The sequence below is a fragment of the Cricetulus griseus genome, chromosome 5 (genome assembly GCF_003668045.3).
Source record: "Cricetulus griseus strain 17A/GY chromosome 5, alternate assembly CriGri-PICRH-1.0, whole genome shotgun sequence".
Lineage (NCBI taxonomy): Eukaryota > Metazoa > Chordata > Mammalia > Rodentia > Cricetidae > Cricetulus > Cricetulus griseus.
The window spans coordinates 117056279-117083899 of NC_048598.1; the positions used below are offsets into that span (position 1 = coordinate 117056279).

General features: G+C 45.4%; 1 protein-coding gene across 1 annotated transcript in view; it reads right to left on the minus strand.

Annotated features, from left to right (window-relative positions):
* Positions 1–25347, minus strand: part of LOC100765622 (leucine-rich repeat-containing protein 74A) — a 40402-nt gene extending 15055 nt beyond the window's left edge. Inside the window, exons 1-7 of the mRNA XM_027418594.1 lie at positions 25305–25347; positions 23466–23594; positions 18215–18387; positions 11501–11608; positions 10779–10875; positions 1028–1077; positions 275–356 (exon numbers count right to left, since the gene is read on the minus strand). Of these exons, the coding sequence (XP_027274395.1) occupies positions 275–356; positions 1028–1077; positions 10779–10875; positions 11501–11608; positions 18215–18387; positions 23466–23594; positions 25305–25347 (682 nt within the window). The remainder of the gene's footprint in view (positions 1–274; positions 357–1027; positions 1078–10778; positions 10876–11500; positions 11609–18214; positions 18388–23465; positions 23595–25304) is intronic.
* Between the last annotated feature and the right edge of the window lie 2274 nt (positions 25348–27621).

The window sequence follows — 27621 nt, forward strand, 5'->3', positions numbered from 1 at the left end:
GATGGAGAGATGGCTCAGTGGTTAAGAGTACTGGATGCTCTTATAGAGGACCTGGGCTCAATTCCTAGTGGCCATATTGTTGGTTCACAACTGTCTGTAACTCCAGCTCCAGGGATGCGGTGCCAATGCCCCATCTGGCCTCCACAGGCATCAGACACACCCATGGTGCATGTACATACATGCAGGCAAAGCCCCGTACACAAAAAGGGAGAGCTCGAGTGGTCTCCTCTTCAACCCCCCTTCCCAGGCCCCCCTTCCCTCCGTGGGGACATACCGAGCATCTGTCCCAGGTGCTCCCCTCCTACATCATTGAAATGGTTGTGGCTGAGGTTCAGTGACCTAATTCGGTAATTGGACTAAAGGAACAAATTATAGAGAGGTTAATTTTCTTCCACTCATTTATCTTGAGACAGGATATCACTACATAGTTAGTACAGGATGAGCTCTGCAACCTTCTCCCTCGGCCTCCTGAGTTCTGGGATTACAAACGTAGGCTGTCATACCCAAACAAGAGGTTATTTTTGTCTTTTGATGGAATATTTTTCAGTTAACCTTGAGGCAGAATGATAGAGGGCTCCTAGGTACCTGAGACTGGGTGGGCTAGTGTTTGTAAGCAGATGATGTCCTATACTTTAAAAAAAAAATCCCAGCACTCGGGAGGCAGAGGCAGGAGGATCTCTGTGAGTTCGAGGCCAGCCTGGTCTCCAGAGCGAGTGCCAGGATAGGCTCCAAAGCTACACAGAGAAATCTTGTCTCGAAAACAAACAAACAAAAAAACAAAAACAAAAACAAAAAAACAAAATAAAACAAAACAAAAATTTAGCTGTTAATGGTTTCTTGGAGAATTATTGCTACCCAGAAAGTTCTATAACTTGCTGAAGTTTTTGCAGGGAACAAACACACATTACTTCCCCAAAACAAGCAAATGGCTTTCTTTGCCCAGAGTGTCACCCAGAATTCCCAAGGGATCCAGAATGTCACCCAGGTCACCCAGAATCCCCAAGGGACATTCTCACATGCTCCTTACCGACAGAGCTTGGCATAAAACTGCAGCAGCTTCCTCCCTGAAGTTGTTTCCTGCAGTGAGGGTGCCTCATTAGCAACACACTCCACACCACCCATGCTCCCTTGCCCTCCCATATCGGCCAGGTCCTTTCCCTTTGATGAAACAGATGGCACTTAAAGCAAATAGGTAGACACGGGAATGGGGGAGACGGTGACCATCTCCTTCCTCCTCTCCGACACCAAATATGAATATTCTTAGTGCATTAAGAATGCCTAACACTCAACTGGAGAGATGGCCCAGCGGTTCAGAGCACTGACTGTTCTCCCAGAGAACCTGGGTTCATTTCCCAGTATGGCAGCTCCCAGCCATCTGTAGCTCTAGTTCCAGGGGATCTGACGCCCTCTTCTGGCTTCCAGGGCACCAAGCACACATTTGGTGCACAGGCACACATGCAGGCCAAACACCCACACACAAATAAAAGTTTCAAAAATAAAAAAGAAGGCCTGACAATCATATAGAAACCTCCATCTAGCAGCTGAAATTTCACAGAAGAGGAAATAAATGAATCAACAAATATCTGAAAAGATGTATCTCAACGTCAATGTGAATTGCTGGTGATACCCCAGCTAGGCACTTTAGATTGTAATTCACTTTGTCTCCAGGATCACTGTCTAAGCTGAATTATGTAGTTGTTCTTGGTTTATGCATGAGAAGCACGAAGTTAATTGATCGAAAGGGTGGGCAGGGGTCAAAGCTGGGATTCAGGCCCACGCATTGGGACCTTAACACCTACACATTTAACCGTTGGTTCACAGATATCTTGGTAAATACCCTTCTGTAGTAGAATAGGGTGACAGTCCATTGGTAGAATTGCAACCTGCTCTAGGTTTTTAAAGGGTCAATGCAGAAGTTAAATGTGAATGTCACTAAAGTGGCTATATCTACTCATTACACCCTAGGGTGTCCATCTGGATATACTAGAATATGTGCATGCAATTAAGTTCTCTGAAACATTAATGGAGAGGTCGAAAAGTTGGGCAGGACCTATCACTGTCCCTTCAGTACACGGGTGTTAATAAAATATGCTGTCCCCTGTAGGGGAAGCTGTAGCCACGCCTTCTTAGGGGCTGGCTACAGGTGTGCCTGACCAGGCTTGTGAGGGCGTGGTCAGAATGACGTAGTGTGACTGCGTTTTCACTTTCGGTTTCTCTTTGGTACTTGCTGTACAAACTGCTGCCACGCCGGCTGGCTAGGTCACTCTGTAAGTAAGGCTTTTCCCTATTAAATCCTGACTCCATATTGGTAATTTCCCACTATATCTGGTTGTCAGAAGCGGGATGTTGGAAACCTACACCCCATTTGGGACAGGCTGCGGGTTCCATTGGGCCGCGGCCTAGGCCCGGAAAGCGCCCTCTCTCCACAGGCATTCCGGCTAGCAGCTGACCCGCTGCAGTCAAGCTGCTCAGAACAATCCACCCAGCTCAGAGACAGTTTCTAGCTGCCTAGAGTCAAGGTAGGCCTTGGCTTTCAGCAGAGGCTTCCCCTGGCCGCTGCTGCGGTAAAGCCACATCTGTTTCAGTGGTTGCAGCCGCAAGACCGTATACTCTCTAAGATAAGCGCAGCCACTTTTGTGACCTCTCTCCACCGCTGACCGACTGCCGCCAAGTGCCGTGGACTCACTGAACACCTGTACCACCCACTGGTCAAAGATATTTACTGCATCTGGAGTAGAAATCAGGTAAAATTATGGCAGAATATTTATCATTTGCTAAAACTGGTAATATTTTTGCTTATTATGTGAATTCACTGTTTGAGGAGGATGCTAATTTGCCAATTACTGGCCTATATGCCGTAATGGCAGTTAGCTTGCTGGTACAAATAGTATTACTAGCCAGAGGACTCAGGAACAGGGACAGAGATAACCTCACCACCTGCTTGCAGGAAATAACAGCTTTACGCAATGAGGTTTTGGAGAACAGATTAGGTCAGACCACAATTGTGCAGCAAGTGGAACAGAAATTGGATGATAAGCTTGGCTCTGTGTCCAATACACTAAAGACAGAGCTGTCTGATGAGATGCAGCGTATTTATGATAAGATAAACACAGAGAGATCCTCCAAGTCTGAGGCCTTAGAGGCTAGGCTGTCAGAAGACCATGACCAGCTAAAGAATATCTGTACCCAGCTAGAAACTTGGATAGGCAATGTTACTCATCAACTAGATGCAACGATGCAAAATACCCAGCATAGGGTTGAAGAATTGGACAATGCCATTCAATCAGTTATTGAAGCATCCAAGGTAGCAGATCAGAAATTTGAGTCTAGATTTGAATGTTTGGAACATAATTTACAGTACAGGGCTGACAGATTACATAGGTCCATACGGTCGATTGCTGAGGACTCAAAATCAGCAAATCATGACCTCAAATCTAGACTCCAATACCTAGAAGGCAGTTTCCATGCCATCCAGATGCTGCCTAAGGATGATCGTATTAAAGACCTAGAAAAACATGTAGATGAGCAGTTAGAGCAATTTACAGATTCACTAACGTGCTTGGAATCTTTTATGATTAAGGAGATTGAAACTTTTCAAAAGGATATCATTGCTAGGCTTAAAGATCATTGGGATGCCTCAGAAGCAGAATCACTCCAATCCCAGGCACCTACTCCACCCAGGTATCATGACTATTCTTCTAAGGTTGTTACTCGTACACCATTAGTGTACCCAGCTACCATGGTAGAAAAGCCAGCTTCTAAGAAACACCCTCATGGATGGATGGCTTATGAATGGCAACCTATACAGCTGAAGGATCTTAAGAATATTAAAGAATCAGTTGTCTCATATGGTCTCCATAGCCCATACGTAAAACAGCTATTACATTCATGGGCAACCTTTAACAGGGTGACACCCACAGATTGGGAACGATTGGTAGCAGCTGTACTTGAGAATTCATGCCAAATCCAGTGGAAGGCATTAGTAAGGGAAGAGGCAAAGCTCCTTGAGCGTCAGGGCATAAAGGAAGGTTTTGAAGCCCCTCTAGATAAGCTTCTTGGTCAGGGTATTTATGCTGACCCACAGGTTCAGGCTGAATATGATGATGATATACTGTCTCTATGCAGGAAAGCAGCATTAAATGCCTGGGATAAGGTTCGTGAGCCAGGAGAACGCCTAGAAGCTTATACCAGAATAGAACAGGGACCTACAGAACAGTTCCAGGACTTCTTACAAAGGTTAACTAGGGCAGTAGAATTACAGGTAACAGATCCAGAAACAAGACAATCAATTATATATACTATAGCTTATGAGAATGCAAACCCAATATGCAAAAGAATACTTTTGCCTTTAAAGATCAGATCAGCTCCGCTAGAAGAATGGGTTTTGTATGCAGCCAACATTGACTATAATGTGCAAGATACTGGAGCTTGGGTAGGAGAAGCCATCTCCAAAGGTTTAAAACAGCAACAGGAAATTAAAAGGTCTAGAGGTGAGGATGTAAGGGCTTGGCAAGGAGAAACACCTTACAGAGGTCAACATAGATACCAAGAGGCTAGAGGTTACTACTACTATGAACCAGAACCTTGGGTAGGAAGAGCCTTCCCCTGGAGACCACGAAGGCTCCAGGAACCTAGATGTTTCAACTGTGGTAAAATGGGACATACTAAGAGAAATTGTAGACAAATGAATTCTAACAATGCCTCATATGGAAGGCCACTGCCTTCTGGATTGTGTAGAAGATGTGGTAAGGGCAGACACTGGACCAATGAATGTAGATCGACCAGAGACATACAAGGAAACCCGGAGGGGGGCCTCAAGAAGTCCCCCACATCGAGAAAGGTCGGGTCATTCCCAGTGGCAGTGGGAGACAATCTCTCACAGGAACGATAGTTCATTGCCTATTGTGAAAAAAGATACTGCTCTAGATGGTAGTTTGAATAGTGATGAAGAATCAAGTGTGAATGGACAAAATGAGAAACGCATATTTTGGCAAGCTTCTATTAATGATAAAAGCCTCAGTTGAAAGTGAAAATTAATAATAAAGTTATTTCTGGCTTAGTGGACACTGGGGCGGATGTAACTATTATTACTCAAAAGTCTTGGCCTCAGAAATGGCCTCTTAGAGAGGCAAATGTACAATTTTTAGGAATTGGAACTCTATCTAGAGTTCGACAGAGTGTTAACTCAGTGGTCTGCATTGGACCGGAAGGACAGAAAGGGATACTGAAACCATACGTGGCAGATATAGCTATAAATCTCTGGGGTCGTGATCTCTTACAGCAATGGAATACTCAGATTAATATTCCTCCAGTATCAGATACAAATTATGTACAATCTTTAGATAGTAGAAAAGATCTGGTAAGACGCTATGGAAAACGGTTACCAACCATCCATGCTGTACAGAAACTAGGTACAAATGATGGACCTTCAGAGGAGCCAAAGGCCCTGCCATTGAAGTGGCTTACAGATGAACCAGTTTGGGTAGGACAATGGCCTATGACCTCTGAGAAGCTAGAGGCTTTAGAAAAGTTAGTACAGGAACAGCTAGACGCTGGACATATAGAGGAATCTACCAGTCCTTGGAATTCTCCTGTATTTGTTATCAAAAAGAAGTCAGGTAAGTGGAGAATGCTGACAGACCTGAGAGCCATAAATAAGGTAATTCAACCAATGGGCTCTCTGCAACCTGGAATGCCATTACCTTCCTTAATACCTAAAGGATGGCCTATCATAGTCATTGATCTAAAAGACTGTTTTTTCACAATACCATTACAGGAAAATGATAGAGAAAAATTTACATTTACTGTACCAACTCTTAATAATTCACAGCCAGTTAGGAGATATCAGTGGAGGGTTTTGCCACAAGCAATGCTAAATAGCCCTACTTTGTGTCAACACTTTGTACAGCAACCTTTGGAAATAATTCGTAAGAAATTTTCACAATCTCTTGTTTATCATTACATGGATGACATTCTTTTATCAGATTCTAATAAGGAAACTTTGGAACGTATGTTTGAAATGGTGAAGGAAGTTCTGCCTCGTTGGGGATTACAGATTGCCCCAGAAAAGATACAAAGAGGAGATTCTATTAACTATTTAGGTTACAAGATAGACTTACAAAGAATCAGACCTCAAAAGGTACAAATTAGGAGAGATCGGTATCAAACTCTTAATTCTCTTCAGAAATTATTAGGGGAAATTTCTCAATTGCAGAAGATTATTGGTGTAGAAGGACATGACTTAAAACATTTAAAAATGGCCCTTAAAGGTGATAAGGACCTAAACAGTGCGAGAATATTATCTGATGAGGCAGAAAAAGAGTTACAATGGGTAGAAAATAGAATATTGGATGCACAAGTAGATCGGATGAACCTTGATTTAGACTGTATTCTGGTTATCTTGCCATCCAGAGAATACCCTTCTGGAATTCTGATGCAGAGGGAAGACACTATATTGGAATGGATATTTCTGCCACATAAACAGAATAAAAAGTTAAAGACATATATAGAAAAGATTTCTGATTTGATTTTAAAGGGTAAATTAAGACTTCGTCAGCTGACTGGAAAAGATCCAGCAGAAATTATAGTACCTTTAACTAATGAAGAAATTTCCTCCTTGTGGAAGGATAATGAATATTGGCAAATAGCTCTTACTGACTTTTTGGGGACAATTAGCAACAACTATCCCAAAACTGACAGAATTAAATTCATAAAAAAGACAGTCTGGATTCTTCCACGTATTGTAAGACAAACTCCTATTTCTGGAGTTCTTACCTTCTACACTGATGCCAACAAATCAGGTAAGGCAGGTTATAAAGCAGGTGAGGTAAGTAAAGTAGTTCAAAGTCCATATACATCTGTACAGAAGGCAGAATTATATGCAATTCTCATGGTACTTAAGGATTTTACAGAACCTCTTAATATAGTTACTGATTCCCAATATGCAGAGAAAGTCGTGTTACACATTGAGACTGCAGAATTTGTTCCTGATAATACAGAATTAACTTCTTTGTTTTTACAATTACAGGAAACTATCAGAAACAGAAGCAATCTTATGTATATTACACATATCAGATCCCATACGGGTCTGCCTGGCCCACTAGCACAAGGCAATGATGAGATTGATCATTTATTAATTGGTAGTCTGCTAGAAGCCTCAGAATTTCATAAGAAACATCATGTAAATAGCAAAGGTTTGAAAAAGGACTTCTCCATCACTTGGCAACAAGCCAAGGAGATAGTGAAAAACTGTCCTACTTGTTCCTTTTATAATCAAACTCCATTGCCAGCAGGTTGTAATCCTAAGGGCATTCGGAGAAATGAGGTTTGGCAGATGGATGTCTTTCACTTTGCAGAGTTTGGAAATTTGAAATATGTGCATCATACTATAGACACATTCTCAGGGTTCCAATGGGCTACTGCTCTTAACTCTGAAAAAGCTGATTCTGTTATTACACACCTGCTAGAGGTGATGGCAGCTGTGGGTATACCTGCACAAATAAAAACTGACAATGCTTCAGCATATGTCTCTACAAAATTGGAACAATTTTTCAAATATTATAAAATAGAGCATGTTACCGGTATACCACACAATCCTACAGGACAAGCAGTGGTTGAGAGATCTAAAAGAACACTTAAGGAGATGCTCAACAAACAAGCTTGGAAGACTAAACCCCCCAAACATAGGTTGCATAATGCTTTATTAACACTAAACTTTCTTAACCAATGAAAAAGGACAAACAGCTGCAGAAAGACACTGGACTACGGAAAAAACTTCTGAACTGAATCAGCGGTATACTTCAAAGATGTACTAACCTCTGTATGGAAACCAGGACATGTGTTATGTTGGGGTAGGGGTTTTGCATTGGTTTCTACAGGAGAAGAAAAACTTTGGATACCATCAAAGTTGATCAAGATTCGAGTGGAAAAGGAAAAACCTCTCGACGAGGACAAATGACAGGTATTCTACTAAGGTATATCTTATAAATAGAAACCCCCCCCCAAAGGAAAGGGAAGTGTTTTGCTTTTATCTTCACAGGAAAACTCATCTCCAGAAGGCAAAGGACACTGCATGGGTAGATACTTAAGAAGAAAAGGTAGCTATAACCATCAAACAAAAGGAACGTGCCATATGGCAAACTTTACAGCTGTCTCTCAAAGAAACTCTATTTCTCTTTATTTCCTAGTCCCTATTCAATTAAACCAATGCTGGGTTTAGAGGTGGATTTGGCTTTCCTCCTCTAAAATCCAAGCACGTTATTTAACTAAACTTTAGTGTTTCTGTGTTGTATCAAGAAGCCAATTGATGTAATACAGAATAAAAGAAGAATTTAGGGACTGTCTGTCTTTTCTTGGATCTTTCTCTCAAGGTGTACACCCTCTCATAATTGTTATGCTCTCATGGTTGCATTCCCCAGCATGTGTACATACACAAGCAAACATTTCTCTGCTAACTGTTTATGTTTGAGTCCCACACAGCCAATGAAGACCTGCCTGACAGCAATCCCTGGACACCCTGGAAAGAAAATGGGCCACACCTCCTCGACTGCACTGGATCCAACTTGCTCCATTTCAACTGACACTCCGGCCAGAGGTTCGGGTACTGACTTCAATCAAGTTGAGGATTTCAAGCGAGATCTTCAATCAAGTGAATCCCATCTATCATGGACTGGATACTAACATTTTCTTCCTACAGGACCCCACATGACTATCATCGTCCCATTTCAGCAGGAAGTAACTTGGAGAATGCTACACCCCCTTTCCCCATTGTTGTCACTTAGGATAGTGTGTATATACCTAGTTAGGGATAGCTTCCTATTGTTTATGGTTGGGATTGGAAGGAGGTGTTCAGGCTTGGATACCTCTTTCAGATGACTTTAGGGTTTAGTTAACATAGATAGTTAGGATGTGATATAAGCAGATTGTTGTATCTTCTTATATTTTACCTTTATGATTGTTAATTTTGGATACTTTATACTGTTAAGTTTTAATCCTCTTTTAGACTAAAAGGGGAAATGTAGGGGAAGCTGTAGCCACACCTTCTTAGGGGCTGGCTACAGGTGTGCCTGACCAGGCTTGTGAGGGGCGTGGTCAGAGTGATGTAGTGTGACTGTGTTTTCGCTTTCAGTTTCTCTTTGGTGCTTGCTGTACAGACTGCTGCCATGCTGGCTGGCTAGGTCGCTCTGTAAGTAAGGCTTTTCCCTATTAAATCCCCTTATATTTCTACCTGACTCCGTATTGGTAATTTCCCACTATAGTCACCCTACAACATGGAGTACTATTCAGAGAGTGAGATAAGTATACTTGTCCTGTCACAGGGGGAAATGTGTTTAGAGGGAAACAGGTGAAATTGAAGAGGAATACCAGATGAATGATAGAGCTTATATTCAAAATAAGCATTCTATTTTTTCTGGATATTTTTAAAATACAGCTTTTTTTTGTTTTGTTTTTAATTTTTGAGACAGGGTTGCTCTGTGTAATAGTCCTGGCTGCCTGGAACTTGTTTTGTAGACCAGGCTGGCCTTGAACTCACAGAGAACCTCCTGCCTCTGCTCCCAAGTGCTGGGATTAAAGGTGTGCACCACCACTGCTTAGCAAGATATTGATGTTTTAAGACACTTTTTCATATTTTTTTCATTGACAAATTCAGGTGTGCATTTCTTTTTTTAAAATTTGCTTTGTTATTTTGTGTGTACATGTGATTGCGAGTGTGTGTGTGTGTGTGTGTGTGTGTGTGTGTGTGTGTTTATGAAGGCCGAAGGCTGGATGCCTTCCTCTATTATCCTGTATCTATTTTTTGAGTTAGCATCTCTCACAGAGCTGCAGAGCTTGTCATTTTGGCTAGGCTGGCTGGAGAGAGCCCTGGCTCTGCTCATCTCTTGTCCCACCCCTCTGGAGTTACAGATGCAAACTGCTTGTACCTAGCTTTCCCACGGTTGTTGGGGAACTGAACTCAGGCTCGCATGGTTTCTCAGCAGGCACTTTACCTACCAAGTCATTTCCCAATCTTGGGAATTTTCTCCCATACGGTCACGGTGCTTTATCACAGAAACGGAAGAGTCAAGAACACATTGTCTGTGCCTGAGAATTCTATTTTCTGAATCTGCTGAGTGTCCACTTTTTGAAGTTTTTTTTCCTTGTCAGTTTTGCAGTTTTGAACCACCTGGGCTGGGGCTTCTGTATGGGAATCCCAAACTACCTGGGTAAAGACTGTTCCTCCACAGAGGTCCTATTATTGTTCAGCATAGGACCACTCTCTATATTCGTTTCTTGGCATAGGAGTTCCAGAGCCCTGCAGATAGCATAAATCTGCAAATCCAAGTGTTATCTGGGTACTAGAAATTCCAAGTGACCCCGTTCCCCCCAATAATAGCTAGGGTATCACTCATTTCAAAGTAGACATGCAATAATCAAGTGGTTAAGAAACATTAAGACAACTGGAGAGACAGGACAGAGAGTAATGGTGATAGAGCATTGCTATCATGAAAGGGGTCAGAGAAGTCCCTTTAAAAGATGACATGAGAATGAAGGTATGGAGGAAGGGAGGGAAGAAGGCATATGAGCCAGGCAGACCCCAGAAGGTGGAGATGCCCAAGACAAGGGAAGATTGCTGCAAAGAGAGCTTGCTGAGGAAGGCAGGAAGTTGGTGTGGCCCTGGAGGGGCAAGGCTGTCTGGTCCAGAAAGGGGAATATGCCACGTGCTGTTCTGAGGCCAAAAAGACCCTAGGTGGTCTGTTCTCCTTGCCTTTTGTTTCCAGTGAACCTTTCCATGGGCTCACCTGAAAGCTTCAGTTTCCAGAGTGAAGAGTTGTTTTCCTGGAGGAAGTCTGAGATGATCTTGGCTCCCTCCAAACCTAGGTCGTTGTTAGACATGTTCTGAGAGATAAGAGTGCACACATGCAGGAGAGAATCGCACAAGAAAGCCCTCAAAAACAAGGGTGGGGGGGCTGTTTCGGGTTGACTGAGAGAGTGTGATGGGGTAAAAGGCTTAGGATTAAGGAAGGTAATGCAAAGGACAGAGAGGCCGAAGGCAAGGAAGCTTGTTCCCAGTCTGGCTTCTCTAATGTCTCTCATGGGATTTCATCTTTTTCATATTGTCTTCAATAACAACCCGGCTCCCTCAATTTAGCCCTGGGGACTTCAGATAAGCATTGGGTGTTTTGAAACTTAAGGTAGATTCATTTGGAGGATTTGAAACTGAGCCACCTCACCAGGTCCCTGCTTTGCAAAGAAGAAAGCTTCGCTTACATTAGCATGGGTAAACCATCCTATTGGGGGGGGGGACTTGTATGGTGCAGCCAGGTTTTCCCACAGCCACAGGGTACAGTGCCTGAGCCAGCCTTTGAGAAGTTGTGTCTGGAGAGGAGGAGCCCACAGACTGGCTTGAGATAGCCCAAAGCTGACCTGGGCCTGGGCGGGGGGCAGGGTGGCTCTGGCTTGGCTTGAGTGGTTCTGAGTCCCCAGGTGTGCCAGAAAGAGCCGGAGGAGGAGGGCACCCTACCAGCTCCTGCAGGTAGTAGTTCTCATGTAGCATCCCCATCATACTCAAGACTCCTTCCTCCATGATGCAGTTGTCTTCCAGCTCCAGTTTGAGGATTGTCGTGTTGGACTTTGACCGTCACAATGGGAGAGGAAGAAACACACAAGGAAGTGGTTAGTGATGAAGGTGGCTCTCTGTCTACTCCGGTTCAGAGCTTGGCTTTTCTCTAGAACATCCCAGGCATGTGAGAGGGTGCTGTGCTGGAGGCCTGGACCCCAGTGTGGTGATGTTTAAGAGTTGGGGAGACCATGGCTCTGTCAGTAATGTGCTTGCCAGGCAAGCATGAGGACCTGAGTTCAGCTCCTCAGTTACGTCATGGTGCATTCCTGTAATCCAAGCACCGGGGAAGGAAGGTGGAGATGGAGGACCCTGAGGCTGGCCGGCCGGCCAGTCAAGCTGAATTAGTGAATTCCATGTTCAGTGAGAGATCCTGAGTAAGACGGAGAGCAATATAAAAAAAGTCACCTGACATCAACCTCTGACACTCATAACACGTTAGTGAGAACTTTAAGAGGTGGGGCCCAGGGGATAAAGAAATGACTTAGTGGTTAGGAGTGCGTACTGCTTTTGCAGAGGACCTGAGTTTGATTCTCAGTCCCCACATTGGGCAGCTCACAGCTGCCTGTGGCTGCAGCTCCAAGGGGATCTGACTACTCTGCGGTCACGTGAGCTCATATGCTCCCCACCCCTCCATATACACGTAATTAAAAACCGAAATAAAACTCAGAAAAAGGGAAGTGTGGCCCAGTGGAAGGGGATGACTGGCTCTTCCTGTGCATGCCTCATCTGGCTTTCCTGTTTCATTTCATTTCTTCCTCTCATGTTCATTCCCTCCACTGTTAAGCCATGAGGTCCTCACCAGAGCACAGCTGATGGCAGCCCTTGAACCCAGTTAGCTAAACAAACCTCTTTTCTTCCTGAAGTCACAAAGCCTCAGGTATTATAGCAAGGGTTAAGGACTGATGTAAGGACATGGGGACACAGACTAGGTCTGAAGGTGTGTGTGTGTGGGGGGGGGGATGAAGAAGGCCGCATAGAGGATCTGTTATCCCTTTAAACCTCCCTAGAGCAATGTTTTCTGCAGGTCCCAGCAGCTTTAGACAGTGATGCTGTTCCCCTAATGGACAAGGACAGAACATTTCAAGGCTTTGAAAACTGCCATGAGTTGATAGACATCAAAGTCCAGAGTTAACTTCCTTGTCTGTCATCCTCTTAGGCTGTAACACTCACTGAACCAATGTATTCCACCCTCTTGACACCTGTCTCATAGGTCTAACTAGCTGTCCACAGCCTGTCCTTACAAACTCACAAGTTCTTTCACTTTTCAGATCCTTTATAAACAGATTGGGTTAAGGATTCCTTCTCAGTCCCTTTTGAATTTTTGTTCCTTCGGTGGACAATTGAAATATTACTGATTTTTATTTTGAGACAGGGTCTCATATAGTCCCAGGCTTGCCTGGAACTCGCTATGAGGCCAAATTGACTTTTAAATCCTAGTCCTAATCCCTCAGCCTCCTAAGTGCTGGGATTACTGATAAGTGCCAATATATCCAGTGTGATGATACCATATCCAGCACTATTACTAATTAAAAAGTTGCTGTGTGTGTGTGTGTGTGTGTGTGTGTGTGAGAGAGAGAGAGAGAGAGAGAGAGAGAGAGAGAGAGAGAGAGAGAGAGAGAGATGGGGGATGTCCTTCTGTATATATGTTTCTCTTATTGGTTGATGAATAAAAGACCGATTGGCCAGTAGCCAGCCCGGAAGCATAGGCAGGGCTACCAGATAGGGAGAATTCTGGGGAGAGGGAGGCAGGGAAAAGTCTCCAGAGAGACGCCATGTAGCTAATGGGAAGATAGGATGCCAAGCATTCTTTGGTAAACGAAGACCACGTGGAAATACATAGATGAATAGAAATGGGTTAATAATTAAGAGAGAGCTAGCCAGTAAGAAGGCTGAGCCATTGGCCAAACAGTTTATAGTTAATTTAAGCCTCTGTGTGTTTACTTGGGACTAAAAGGCTGCAGGACCAGGTGGAACAGAAACTCCAGCTACGAAATGTGTGTATTTGTGTGAATGTACATGTTGTCCAGGTGCTCTTGTGTGTGCAGCACAAGGAAACCAAACATGGAAATCAAGATGTCTTCCTTGATTGCTCTTTTTTTTTTCTTTTCGAGACAGGGTTTCTCTGTGTAGCTTTGGAGCCTATTCTGGCACTCGCTCTGGAGACCAGGCTGGCCCTGAACTCACAGAGATCCACCTGCCTCTACCTCCCGAGTGCTGGGATTAAAGGCATGCGCCACCAACACCCAGCTTTTTTTTTTTTTTCTTTTGAGACAGGGTCTCACTGTATATCCCTGGCTGGGTTGGAACTTACTATGTAGATAAGGCTGGCCTTAAACTCATGGAGGTCTGCCTGGCTCTGCCTTTCAAGTGCTGAAATTAAAGGCATTCACTACTATGAAAAACCTCATTATTTATCATTATTATTATTATTATTATTATTATTATTATTTTATTATTTGGTTTTCTGAGATAGGGTTTCTCTGTGTAACAGTCCTGACTGTCCTGGAACTCACTCTGTAGACCAGGCTGGCCTTGAACTCACAGAGATCTACCTGCCTCTGCCTCCCAAGTGCTGGTTTTAAAGGGTTTTAAAGTGCTGGATTTCTCATAAAATCCAGAGCCCACCGGATTGGATAGATCTGGGGGACCATGCAGTGAGACCCAGGGATTCTCAGGTCTCTGTCCCTCCCAGGCCAGGGTTACAGATGTACACCACCGAGCCTGGCTTTTACATGTGTGCTGGGGACCTGAACAGAGCTTCTCTTGCCTAAGTGACACATACTTTACCAACTGAGCCATTGTCAGGAGCCAGCTCTGGTTAGATATAAAAGTCCTCTTTACAAGAGGCCTGGCAACCCCCATGCTCAGCTAACCGCCAATTAGTCAAGCACCCCACCCCTTAGGTTAGTGTTCGAGATAACCACAGGAAAGTTCTGGACACCTGCTCAGGCCTGAGAGCAATTAACACCCATTCCTCCCCACTTCCTCTTTCTCTACTTCCTCCTTTCTCTTTAAAAACCCCTTGTTTATAATCAATAAAATTAGACCTTGACAAGGACACTGCTTGGTCTGGCTTCTCTTTCTCGCCCATTATTTTCAGGCTAGTGTCCACCTTGGACCCACGAATTACCGAAGCCCCGCAGGCCGGGGCAGGTGGCGCCCAAACGTGGGCCTGAGGTACGGACTCTTCGCCAAACGGAGACCCCCCCCTCCCAAGGAAAACCTCGGTAGTGCACACTGACAAGGAAGTTCTGCTCACCGATTTCGACGGACATTGGTCTGGGAAAAGTTCTCACTGATCATGAGTGACTGATTCCCTGGTAAGTCCCCCCTCATTCCGTTCCTTAATAATGGGCCAAAAGTTGTCTAAGGAAGTCAAATTCATTAGGGATTTTAAGACTTCCTTTCGGGAAAGAGGAGTTCGAGTAAAATGTAAGGACTTGATTCAGTTTTTTCCCTTTTTGTCAAGAACATGTCCATGGGTCATTTTAGAAGGCCCAGACATTCATCTCCTAACTTGGAAAAAGGTCGGAGAGGATCTTAATAGATTACTCAAAGAAAAAGGAGCTGAGGCAGTTCCCTTACAGACTTTTAGTTATTGGAATCTTATTAATGATATCCTTACTAACTCCCCTGGCTCTGCTCACCTTACTTCTGCAATTAAAAACTTTCTTGAGCCCCTCTCCCGCGCTCATTCTCCTGCTTCTGACTGCCCCATAGACAAACCTCCAATCTCCAAATCCACTAAACTGGCCTTTCCTGTCCTAACCTGCCAGGGCTCCAGACATACACCATCTTCCTCTGACCAAGACCCCTCCTCTACTCATACAACTAGGGAGGAGGACGAGGAGGAAAACTCAGAGGATGAAATTAATAAGAGGGATAAAAATGACTCTGAGTCAGATAATGAGGGCCAAGATAAACAAACAGAAATAACTGAAAACACCTTTAAAAATTAAAATTTAAAGCCCTTAAGGAACTTAATTCAGCAGTCAAAAATTATGGTCCCACTGCATCTTTCACCCTTGCCTTGCTAGAGGCCCTCTCAGGAGAGGGATACCTCACCCCAGCTGAATGGCACTGTGTAGCACAGGCAGTCCTTAGCCTCGGGCAATACTTAACTTGGAAATCTGAATTCTATGACCCTTGCTGAGACCTTGCTACCAAGAATCAACAAAGGCCCACCACCCCCAGATACTTGTTTCCTCATTCTTGGTCGAGCCTCCTCTACCCCCAGGGCCAGGGGATTGTTGAAAGAGCTCACCAAACACTTAAAAACATGCTATTTAAACTATATTCAGGAGGAAGAATTCTATACCCCACTAAAGGCAAGCATAAGAACCTACTCAATCATGCTTTGTTTGTGCTAAATTTTCTCACATATGATGCTACAGGAAAATCAGCCTCGGATCGCCTCTGGCATGCATCAACGGCTCAAAATTATGCTCAGGCCTTATAGAAAGATTCCCTAACTCACAAATGGCACAGACCAGACCCTGTCCTCATTTGGGGAAAAGGACATGCATGTATTTTTGATACTCAGGCCAATAATGCTAGATAATTGCCTGAATGCCTTTTAAAACTATATAATCCACCCAGGGAAGCCCCTGAGAAGTCTTCTAATTCTGCTTAATTTTAGATAAGAGATGCTGTCTTTTTGGCTACTTGTGTGTTTCTCACCTTCAATTGCCGTTGCCGCTGGAAGCCCTTATCAGATTTACAACTACACCTGGATGATCATCAACCAAGCCAGTGATGCTGCCAACGCCTCCACAACTATTGCGACCACCCCCTCCTATTCCCCCCTGATAGTTGACTTATGTGCTTTAGCCTTAGGGGCCTCTCCAGATGAGGGAACTCCTGACCATTTCCCCCTGCCCCCCAGGACGTCCCTCCTCCACTGACCATATTCTTTCACTAATTAATTCTACCGTTCAGGCCCTTCATCAAGCCAACTACTCTCTTATAGAGGACTGTTGGGTCTGCTATTCTTCCACCCCTCCCTTTTATGAGGGAATTGCAGGCACTTAATAATTCCTACCTTGCCTGTCCTACTGGATTGACTACCTATATTGTCACCTCTACCTTTTCAAAGACTAACCAGATTCATTGAGTCTCAGATTGACACCATCCTCGAAAAACCAGTCTTGGTCCATTATCATCACCTGGAGGTACTAGATCCTGAGCTGCCTGACCATAATGAAAACCCCGACAGTCCTCCTAAAGGACTGGATTTTTCGGGCCATGAACATCGAACCTCTTAATTTCCTTGGCCTTGGAGACGTCAATGACGGGATTATCGTGATGCCGCAGGCCAGACGCCGACCCATCTCAATGGCTGTAGTGCTCCTCTGTGACGGGATTAGCGTGAGGCCGTGACCCAGATGCCCACTCCAATTGCTCTCGAGCTGCTTGACTTATGAAAGGTCCTCGGAGTGCTGGGGGCAGATGCACCTCATGTAGCCTAAGACAGAGGCTCTACTCCTCATTGTCATATAAACATAGGGTCCTGGCTTCGGGTGCCCATCACGTAGCCTATGGCAGACACTCTATTCTATTCTACATAGAAGGGGGAGATGTCAGGAGCCAGCTCTGGTTAGATATAAAAGTCCTCTTTACAAGAGGCCTGGCAACCCCCATGCTCAGCTAACCGCCAATTAGTCAAGCACCCCACCCCTTAGGTTAGTGTTCGAGATAACCACAGGAAAGTTCTGGACACCTGCTCAGGCCTGAGAGCAATTAACACCCATTCCTCCCCACTTCCTCTTTCTCTACTTCCTCCTTTCTCTTTAAAAACTCCTTGTTTGCATTTAGTAAAATTAGACCTTGACAAGGACACTGCTTGGTCTGGCTTCTCTTTCTCGCCCATTATTTTCAGGCTAGTGTCCACCTTGGACCCACGAATTACCAGAGCCCTGCGGGCCGGGGCAAGCCATCTCACTGGTATTACTCATTTTTAAATGTCCCCTCCTAAGAACACCTGCCTATTTACTTGGCTGAGCTTCTTTGAAATCAAACTTTCTCTTCACCTTCCTAAGTGGCAGTCAGGGAGGCACTGACATACAACTGTCAAATTCTCTGTGATGTAGTTAGTTTTATATGTAATCAATTATATAAATCCTATATATAAATTATATATATATACACATATATATTTATGTAAATTCAAGGTCAAGTCCTTGTTTGGTCATGGCAAGCCAAAAGGCAATGTTATTCATGTAGAAAAATGTGGTTTACTCTGCAACATGATTTCTAAAAATGATAATTTGAAAGACAGACATTGAATGGAATGGCTCAGTAGTGGCTCCCATGTATGGCCAAGGTCGACTTTGGAATGGAGGCCCAGGTCTACATTTTGTGATTGCAGTAACTCTTGGGCCTGGTTCTAGTCCATACAGACTGATGCCTTGCTTCCCAATTAGGAAGGGCCACAGTCTTCAAAGTATAGCCTCTTCTATGAACTAACAGAGAAAACAATTGCCACTGACTGAGAAAGGGACCAGGGTAAATTGCTCTTTAGACACCAAAGAGGGTGCCCTCTGTGAATGTCAAACCAGTTGCCCTCTTAATTCTCTTCCACCAGGTTTGATGTGTTCCACTGGCCAGCATGCTCACCACCAGAGTTATAGCAATGGCCTTGGTACCCTTGGGGCCCAGCCCATGATGGTTGAGGTTCATGCAGGACTCCTCCATGTTCCGGATGAAGCAGGAGACTGGCACTACGCCCACCAGTTTGCAGGCCTCCAGGTACAGCTCCGCCTGTCCAATACTGAAGAATTTCTCTGTGTCTGTATAGAAAGTCAGAATGAAATAAGGTTTCTATTCCAGGCTGCCTTATCCCCAGTCGCCCCAGTGCTGTTCTGCCTGGACTTTCTTGGGATCTGTCCTTGCGGGTATGTGCTCTAGAACCCAGCTTTTCCAGCTGTGGGAGATGATGTAACACGGGAGAGAGTAACCAAATGTGGGAGGAGGGCACAAGAAAATGGCCACAGTAAAAGGTTTGTGAACTTGGGCTATGACCACAAGTTAATTTACAATCACACGTGTGAGAAATGTGTTTCTGGCTGTGCTCACCCATGTGGCATCTCAAATCTTCACCACAGGCTTCATTCCGAACACAGTGTACACACTTAGCACTTTATATGCTCTTGCACTACACAACACCACAGCTGCCAAAACATCTGGGCTGTGGCTACAGATTCTTCTATATTATGAACTGAAGTGTTTTTTTTTTCTGCACATACAAAGTTCCCCCCTATTTTAAAAACTTGTCTTAGTCATGCAGTGATGGTGCACGCCTTTAATCCCAGGACTGGGGTGGCAGAGGCAGGTGGATCTCTCTGAGTTTGGGGCCAGCCTGAACTATAGAGTGAGTTCCAGGAACAGACAGAGCATGAAGAAACCCTGTCTTGAAAAACCAAAAACCCAAACCAAACCAAAACCAAAACAAAGAACCAAACAACCCATGTGGTTTAACTATGGAAGACAGAGACTTTCAATATTTCCCTACCATTATTCCTCAGCATGTAATAGCAAAGCAGTACATTTTTACATTGGATTGGATTATAATAAAATTGTGATACAGAATACAAAAATATTTAAATTTTTTTTTGTTTAATTCTGAGATAGGGTCTTTTTTATGCAGCTGCTCTGTCTGTCCTGAAACTCACTATATAGATCAGTCTGGCCTTGAATGTCCAGAGATCCACCTAACTCTGCCTCATAAGTACTGGTATTAAAGGCATGTGACAACACAACTGGCTATAATGTTTGATTTCAAAAATTTCTGTTTGAGTTGTTGACTTGTTGTGGGATATTCAATCATACTGTGAATCCGGAGTTTGCATTTGCATTAATTAAATAAAATCAACCTTGGGTCAGGAGGCCCAGTTAGCAGAAGCCGAGGAGGCCTAGTTGACAGAAGGTAATCATAGAAAGTCAGATGGTGTCTGGAAGACGATAGACACACAGGATGTAGTAGGGAGGGACATAGTGTAGCATGGTTTTAGGGGGAATGGGGAGGAGCAGAAGGATGCTCTCTCTTGGAGATGCCAGCAAAGAGAGGTCAGCCAGTTGCTCTTCAACCTCTCTGAGCTAGTGGGTTTTCACCTCAGCCTCTGACTCCCAAGTCTTATTGATAAGTAGAATGATAGCGATTTAATTAAAAGCTTTATTCGGCGATAGTGACAGAGCCAGTGCCTGAGGGAATGGGATTCCCTCCAGGCCACAGCCTGAATGGCTGGGCTGCTGCCAGAGAAGTAGGCTGGTAGCTATGGAGCCACAATTACTGGCTGAAAGAGCAGCAGATCAAAGCGTAGCCACTGTACCAACCGAAAAAAAACAACATTGATCATTTCACACACAAAAAAGTTATTAAATCAGTTTTGGCTTGGGATTAGAAAACAATTTCTGGAGGTGAGGGCCATCTGGCTGCGACATCGGTCACCCCATTGATCGCCAGCGTTGATTCGGCTGATCTGGCTGGCTAGGCGGGTGTCCCCCTTCCTCTCTCACCGGTGGCTCCATGTGCATCCCTCCTGAAGCTGTGTGCCTCGGACGACCTTCCCCGAATAGAGGAGGACTGGTCTTCGGTCAAGGGTATATGAGTAGCTGTGCTCCCCTGCTAGAACCTCCAAACAATCTCTCAAGAAAACAGTTTTTACGTGTGTGTGTGTGTGTGTGTGTGTGTGTGTGTGTGTGTGTGTGTGTGTGTAGAAAGTTTAAGAAGCCCTGCCCTAGATGTAGACACCAAGCCCAGAGCCAGGAGTTTGGGAAGAGAGGGAACACTAACTTCGGAAAACCCAAATGGACATTAAGAGGAGAGGCCAGTGGTTTTATGTCCCTTCCTAGGAAACAGGAACAATATGCCTTTGGTCGCCTTCCCAGGCTGGTCCCATGCAAAGACTGGTCATAAGTGTATTTACAGGCCCAAGCCTTCTGTCTGCCTTTGAACCAGGGCCAAGTAGTAGCCCAGAGTTGTTGACTTTTGACAATTGAAGGAATCTCTAATTCAATCTTAGTTTCACTAGCACTGCTTTTTATTACTATTATTATTTAACTTTTTATGTATAGGTGTTTGGCCTGCATGTATGTTTGTCCACCATGTGTTTGCTGGTGCCCATAGAGACCAGAAGAGGGTGTTGGATCTCCTTGTATTAGAGTTAGAGATGGTTGTGAGCCACCATGTGGGTACTAGGAACTGAACCTGGGTCCTCTGGAAGAGTAACCAATACTCTTCACCACTGAGCCATCTCTCCAGCCCCAGCTAGTCTTCATAAACATAAGCTAGCCAGTGGTATAGCATGGCAGTAGAGTGAGGTCAGGAGGTCACGGTTATGTGAGTCCTTGGCTTGATTCCCCAGCACCACAAAAAGTTGTGAGCCACAAATAAAGCTTTGCTAAAGATTGGGAGAAGCACCCACTTAAACAAACAACAACAAAAAAGTCTCTTTTTTTTCTCAAAGAGACACTTGTACCCATCCTTTTGGCTATCAGATTGTTTAAACAATAAACCCCAAGAAATTAGAATTCGCCAGGGGTCTCATGCAGGGAGCAGGGAAAGGTTGAAGTCTGGTGCTAACCAGGGTAGGACGGGTCTCCTGGAAAGAGAGCTCACACAGTTCTGACAGGTAGTCAGGTCACCTTGAAGGGGAGAGGAGCAAAGACATTGATAGAGACCTGGACTACACCTGGCCTTGGATTGCCCAATTCTGCATGCTTCTCCCCCTCTATTTAAACCGGAACCTTATGCCAGGATCCCGAAGAAGGACTTGGCAGGGTTGGGCCGCTTTGTCTGTTCCTCTTCATAATGAGGTTACAGGGAGTAAGTCTCCCTTTTCTGCTTTTCACTTTTAATTGTGTCTTTAGTTGACCTATTGTGGATGAGTGGCTGAACCTAGTTAAGGTTGTCAGGGTTGGGGAAATCAACAATCAGGGACCCGACACAAACAACTTGTAACAGCCTCAAGACAAGAAATTAGCCCAAATCAGTCAAAAACAAGCAAGCATGCACTTTTGTGGGCTTTTCTATTCTGGTGGACTTTCCCACTTTAAACTCTATGTCCCCAATGACAAATATAGACACAGATTCCACACAGCTGATCAGTACTAACAGAATGAGAACCCCATCTCTATTGCAAGCCCTTGGGCTCCTTGTTCTTTAGACTTCAGACCAGCCTGGCCCATGATCAGTGGGCATCAAGCCTTCTTGGATGAAGGTGAATGAGGAACTAGGAACCTCAGGCAAAACGTTCAGTGTTGCTCTTTGTCATGTCCTCTAACTAGGTAAAATGAGGTGTGGAAGGCAGAATTAACAGCTGGGCAGTAGTGGCACATGCCTTTAATCCCAGCACTCAGGAGGCAGGAGGATCTCTGTGGGTTTGAGGCCAGACTGGTCTATAGAGCGAGTTCCAGGACTACCAGACAACCCAGAGAAACCCTGTCTCAAGAGAAAAGAAAGAAAGAAAGAGAGAAAGAAAGAAAGAAAGAAAGAAAAAAAGAAAGCAGAGTTAACAACAGCCTTAAAGTGCAAAGAAGCAAGAAAGAGAGGCACACGATGACTGGGGAGAGATGGGAGGGGGTCTGAGTAGAAGAGGGGATTTCCATGCTGACTGGCAGGATGGTTTTATAATCTGACATTAGGGGTAAGGTTCACTTTGCCCCACTCTATTGATGTGGGCTGAGAATCACTGACTGCCACCCATTTTCAAGAACACACTAGAGGGTGGGGATAATGATGAATAGAAGTGATCTCAGCACTGTAGTGAGGCCAAAAGGTCAAGATCATCCTTGGCTATGTAGTGAATCCACGGTCTGTCTGGAAGACATGCAACCCTTTCTCAATAAAACAAAAGCAACAAGAGAAGAAGGGTGACTTGGACTAGACTAGCTTGCAAAGCTGAAGGCTGCCCACATCCAATGGGACCAGCATCATTCTCCCCTTGCTTCACAGATGTTCACAAATGATCTTTTTTTTTTTTTTTGCACCTCTCTCCTTGGGGATAACGGGAAGAAAGGGATTCTGGCGGTGCTATTTTTGAGAACAGAATGTCTGCTTCAGCTCCATCAGCTGGGGTAACCAGGCATGCTTGATTTGTTGTGACAAAGCTTGGGACTCTGAAGCAGGAGAAACAACAACTCTTAGGTAACCAGAAAGTCATGGGAGGGGGGCAGTTAGGGCAGCAGAGACACATTAGGGTACTGCATGGAATACTGAATGGCAAAGACAGGTCAGACGTGGTATCAACTTATGGAGCCCGGGCAGCTCTTGGTGGTTCCCGGTGACTCTCACAGTCTTTAAGGCTGTTTCCTTTCTAGAAAAGGTGTAACAAAGTCTGCCTTCTGGGATTCTGGAAAAATCACAGAGAGTCACATGGGGTGGGGTGGGGCTGGAGAGGTAGTTCAGAGGTTAAAAGCACACACTGCTCTTTCAGAAGACCTGAATTCAACTGCTGGGACCCATGTCAAGAGGCTTGCAACTATCTGTAGCTTCAGCTCCAGGGGGTATCTGATACCTCTGGCATCTGTGAAAGCACCTGGACTCTTGTACACACACACACACACACACACACACACACACACACACACACACACACACACTTAAAAAAAGTCACATGGGAGAGATTTTAAGACCAGAAACTTTTGTGTGTTGGTTTAGATCTTAATAACAACCCGATGTGGGTCCTGCTCAGATAGTCCTGTGTTGTCCCCTGCCAACCAGGAAGAGCAGGTGGTCTAGAATTGTAGCCTTCCTGCTCCCATCTTCCAGTAGGACAGAGAGGAACCAAATTGGTTCTGGAGGAACCAAATCTCTCCAGTTTCCGAGAAAGCTGGTTGGCCACCCACCTTGCCTTAGATGTTACCTCACCTTCAATTTCCAAGTCGGTTTCTGAATCCTCCCGGGTGGGTTTCTCTTTCTCAACACTTGTAGTGGCTTCGCCTTCGCAGTAGAGGGTGTCATCGCTGTCCTGATGTGCTAATGCGGATTCAGTCTCATCTGGAAGAAAACCCCATCTGGTTCTGGGAATGAAACCTGCAGCCCGTTGGGTGACTTGTTCGGCTCACTCTTCCTCCCAGGTTCTGCCGGCAACCTTTGCCCCAGAGTTTCACACAGCAGCCTTGCTGGGAAAACCCCCTTCTGTAAGACCCCCTCACGGCTGAATTGGTGGAGTCCTATGTCCCTTGTCAACGGGCAGCTCCAGCCCCCTTCCCTGATCTGCCTGCTTTCGGTCCTTGCTCACACTTCCCCCTCATTATTTGCATGGAAGGATTTTGGGGTCTGCTGTCGAGTCTGTTAATCTCTGTGGAGAAAGGATGTGTCCCAAAGCTACTTCCGGGTCACACACTGTGCTTCTGGGAGGCAGGTGCAGGGCAGGACAGGTGGGGACTGGGATCGGATGCAAAAGAAAACAGACCAGGATCCATTCCAGGGAGCAAGGAAGACAGTCGGATTTCTAGGCAGTTGGCCTAACTTCCCTTCCCTTGAGTCCCACTGTTCCTGGGCCTATGAGGGAGGGGCCTGCCGCTGTCTCCTGAGCTGAAGTTCATTGCTATCATCATAGCAGGGTCTCCTTCACACCGGCCCTGGGACTAGCTGGATACGGTTTGTTCACTGGGTCACTGAGTGGTGCGTTCCTGAAAGCTACACACAAGACTCTGAGATGAAAACTCCGGCAGCCCAGGCCTCAGTGGTTTCACACCTGTGCTTTCCGAAGACCTAGCAGACAGGGCCAGTCTACGTCCCCCACCCCGCCCGCCCCCGTTGGTTTTATTTATTTTATTCTTTGATAATTTTATACGTGTTTACACATCTCCTCTTTTAGTGGGTTGAGCATTATGTATCTACCTCCTCCTCGTTTTCACAATTCAGATTCTAGGATGCTGGACTTCTTAATAATCCCAAGTTAGGTGTGTGTCTTCATTTTTTTGTTCACAGAGCCAGGTCCCAATATTTATCCTCAAGCCTCTGTGACAAGTTTCCATGTGACATGTTGTTTGAGTAGCCCAGTGGTCAGGAAGCATTGTTGCTGAGCTGCCCAGACTGCTGCCCTGTGCTCTGGGGAAAGGGGCTCATTTCTGAGTTTCAGTTCCTTTATAAGTCAAATATTAAAAGAAAGGGAAGAAGGGAGGGAGGGAGAGAGGAGAGGAGGGATGGAGGAGAGAAAGGAAAGGGAGAAAGGAAGGAGAGAAAGAAGAAAATGTGTGCTAGGAGGAGGAGTGCAGCGCTGTGTTTTTGCAGTGCCTCGAGTCCCCTGGAGTTGGCATTACAGGTTACTGTGAGTCCCTGGGAACTAAAGTTCTCCCAAAGAGCAGAAAGGAACAAGTGCTGAGACATCGCTCCAGCCTCTCAAACAGTTTTAGAATTCCTAGAATTCCACTCCACCAGGGGGTATGCTAGCAACTAAAAACCATCAGCCAATTCATGTGGTGTAAACATTCCCAGTATGGCTGGTTCCTAACTATCAATGTGATGCCAGCCAGTCTACAAAATGAAAATTGACATTGGTTAGAGCTCGTAAGAGCCAAGTCCAGCACCACAACTCGCTATATTTGAGTGGTTTCTAAACCCTGTGGCCAACGCAGCACATCATCTCCATTGCAGAGACTCAGCAGAGGGAGAAGGGCTTTTGGGGTGGGGGTGGGAGTGGGTCTACCTGATCGCTGGACACCACCGTAGGAAGGGAGAGAGATGGGGAGGGCTTTTCACCTTTGGTCTCAGAATCAAAATCATCATCATCATCATAGTCCATGCTGCCAGGACTCTCTTGGGAGCAGGTGACAGCTTCTCGTCCCCTGGTGGCTGCTTCCCTAAGATGCACACCTGTCCATTCAGCTCTGTTTCAAACTATGTGCACCACCCTCTCCTCTCCAGGGTGAATCCCAAGGGGACCTGCAGCTATTTTTTCATCCCAGCAAGCTTGGAGGAGAGCCAGCTTTGGTGGGAATCCGGCATGTATGGATTTGCCTCCAACTCTGTCTGGGGGAGGTAGCTAGACTTTGGGCTCATCCGGGGGGCAATGGTAGAGCTCTATTCCCCCGGACTCTGGTCAAAAAGGGTGCCTACCCACTTATGACTTTGTGACATAAGAGCTACTTCCCTTTTAACTTCAACATTCCATGATCTCATGTAGTCATTGTGATCCTTGAGGGTGGACCCGGCAACCGCAGGCCTCCCGCCCTTTTGGTGGCTCTGGTGGTCACCTTTTCTCATATGTTGGCTGGGTCCAAGCCCAGGCTTGGCTGTGAGTGCTTGGGTGCTGTGGGGGGCCCCCTTAGTGACAGCCTATTTCCTTCTGAGTCAGCACCAAACCCAAGGCTCTTCTTAATCAGGTGACTGTGAAGCGCCGCCACCATGTTTTTCTCCCAAGGTGGCTGCGCTTCAGGTACAAAGTATTTCAGTGATGGGTGAAGTCAGATTCCTTCTACCCAGTTCTTCTTTTTTGCTTGAACCCTTGGGAGAGCATCCTCAACCTTGGAGCAGAAGGACAAAAGCAAAGCACCACAAAGCATATGTTCTGTCACTACGGTTTGTTGCTGCCACAGCACTGTTCAAGCCAAACTGCTAGGTTGTTTAACTTGAGGCCAGCATTCCCACGTTCTGCCAGGATTCCCACGCCCAGCCAGGATTCCCACGCTCAGCTGTGTTCACATGAGGAGCTGACGTTTACTTGCAGTGTGGTGTCAGGAGGACCTGAGGGCTTGTCCGCTGCTCCTTGATTAAGACTTCAGGGCATCAACAGGTCAGTGGCTGGAAGATGGGGAGGGTGGGTGAAAGTCCCCCTTTTTTGTTATTTACAAGATGAAGATCTGGAAATCTTGGGAAAATATAGTTATGGGTGTGTGTGTGTAGGCAAGAGTTCTTCTCTTCAGTCCTCTTCTTCCATCTTGTCTGTGAGGTCTGCTTCTTGTTCCTGTGTTGTATACTATGCTGTACTCCGGGATGGCTGGTCCATGAGACAGGCCAATTCTTCCATAGGAGTGCTGGAGTTACAGATGCACAACTCTACAGCTGCATTTTTTATATAGGTTCTGGGGATTGAACTCAGGCCATCAGACTTTTGAGTTAATCTTTGTGCATGAGGTGGAGAGTCATTTACACATGTGCGCGCTCGTTTGTCTCAGCACAGCCGTTGAAAGGGCTCCTCTCTCCTCTCCTAAGTGTTGTCATCATTTTCATTCATTGTTGAAATTGTGTCCCTTTTGTTTTGTGTCATAACCAACCAGGGCTGGTGCCACTTGCCTGTCACCCCCATACCCAGGAGGCAGAGCTGGGGGGATCACAAGTTCAAGGCCAGCTTGGACTATAGTTTCAAACAAAAGCCAAACCTCTGGATGCTGCATTGGACCGTCTAATTAAACCATGGTGCTTTAAAATGACTAGTTTGTGAGACGGTGCCCTACAATGCTCGGAGGTGGGCCTGAGGGCCCCTGGGAGATGAACTGATGCTGCAGGCAATTCAAAGAGTAGGGTGCTATGATTTCGGAATAAGTCAGAGAGGATCATCTTCTAGGGCAAGAAGTCAAATACGAAGAGAATGATAGTTGGACCATGAAGATGACTCAGTGGTTAATAACTCTTGCCACCAAGCCTGATGGGACTAAGTTAGATCCCTGGGACCCACATGGTGGAAGGAAGAGAATGGGATCCTGAAAGATGTGCTTTGATTTCTATGTGCGTGCTGTGGCACTATCCTTACCACAAACACACAAACAAAAAGAAGAGGATAACCTCCACTTCCCTCCCTCCCTCCCCTCCCCACCTCTGTGTGCCCTCACATATGCATGCAGAGGACAGAGTGCGGGACTTCAGGAATCTTCCTCTATTGCCCTCCATTTTACTTTATTTATTTTATTTTATGTGTTATGGGTGTTTTGTCTGCATGTATGTCTGTGCATGCATTGCTTGCATGCCTGGGTAGGGCAGGCATGAAAAGGCCAGAAGAGGGCACTGGATCTTTTGGAACTGGAGTTACAGATCCATGCCTTGTCAGGGCTGGGAATGGAACCTGGGTCTTCTGTAAGAG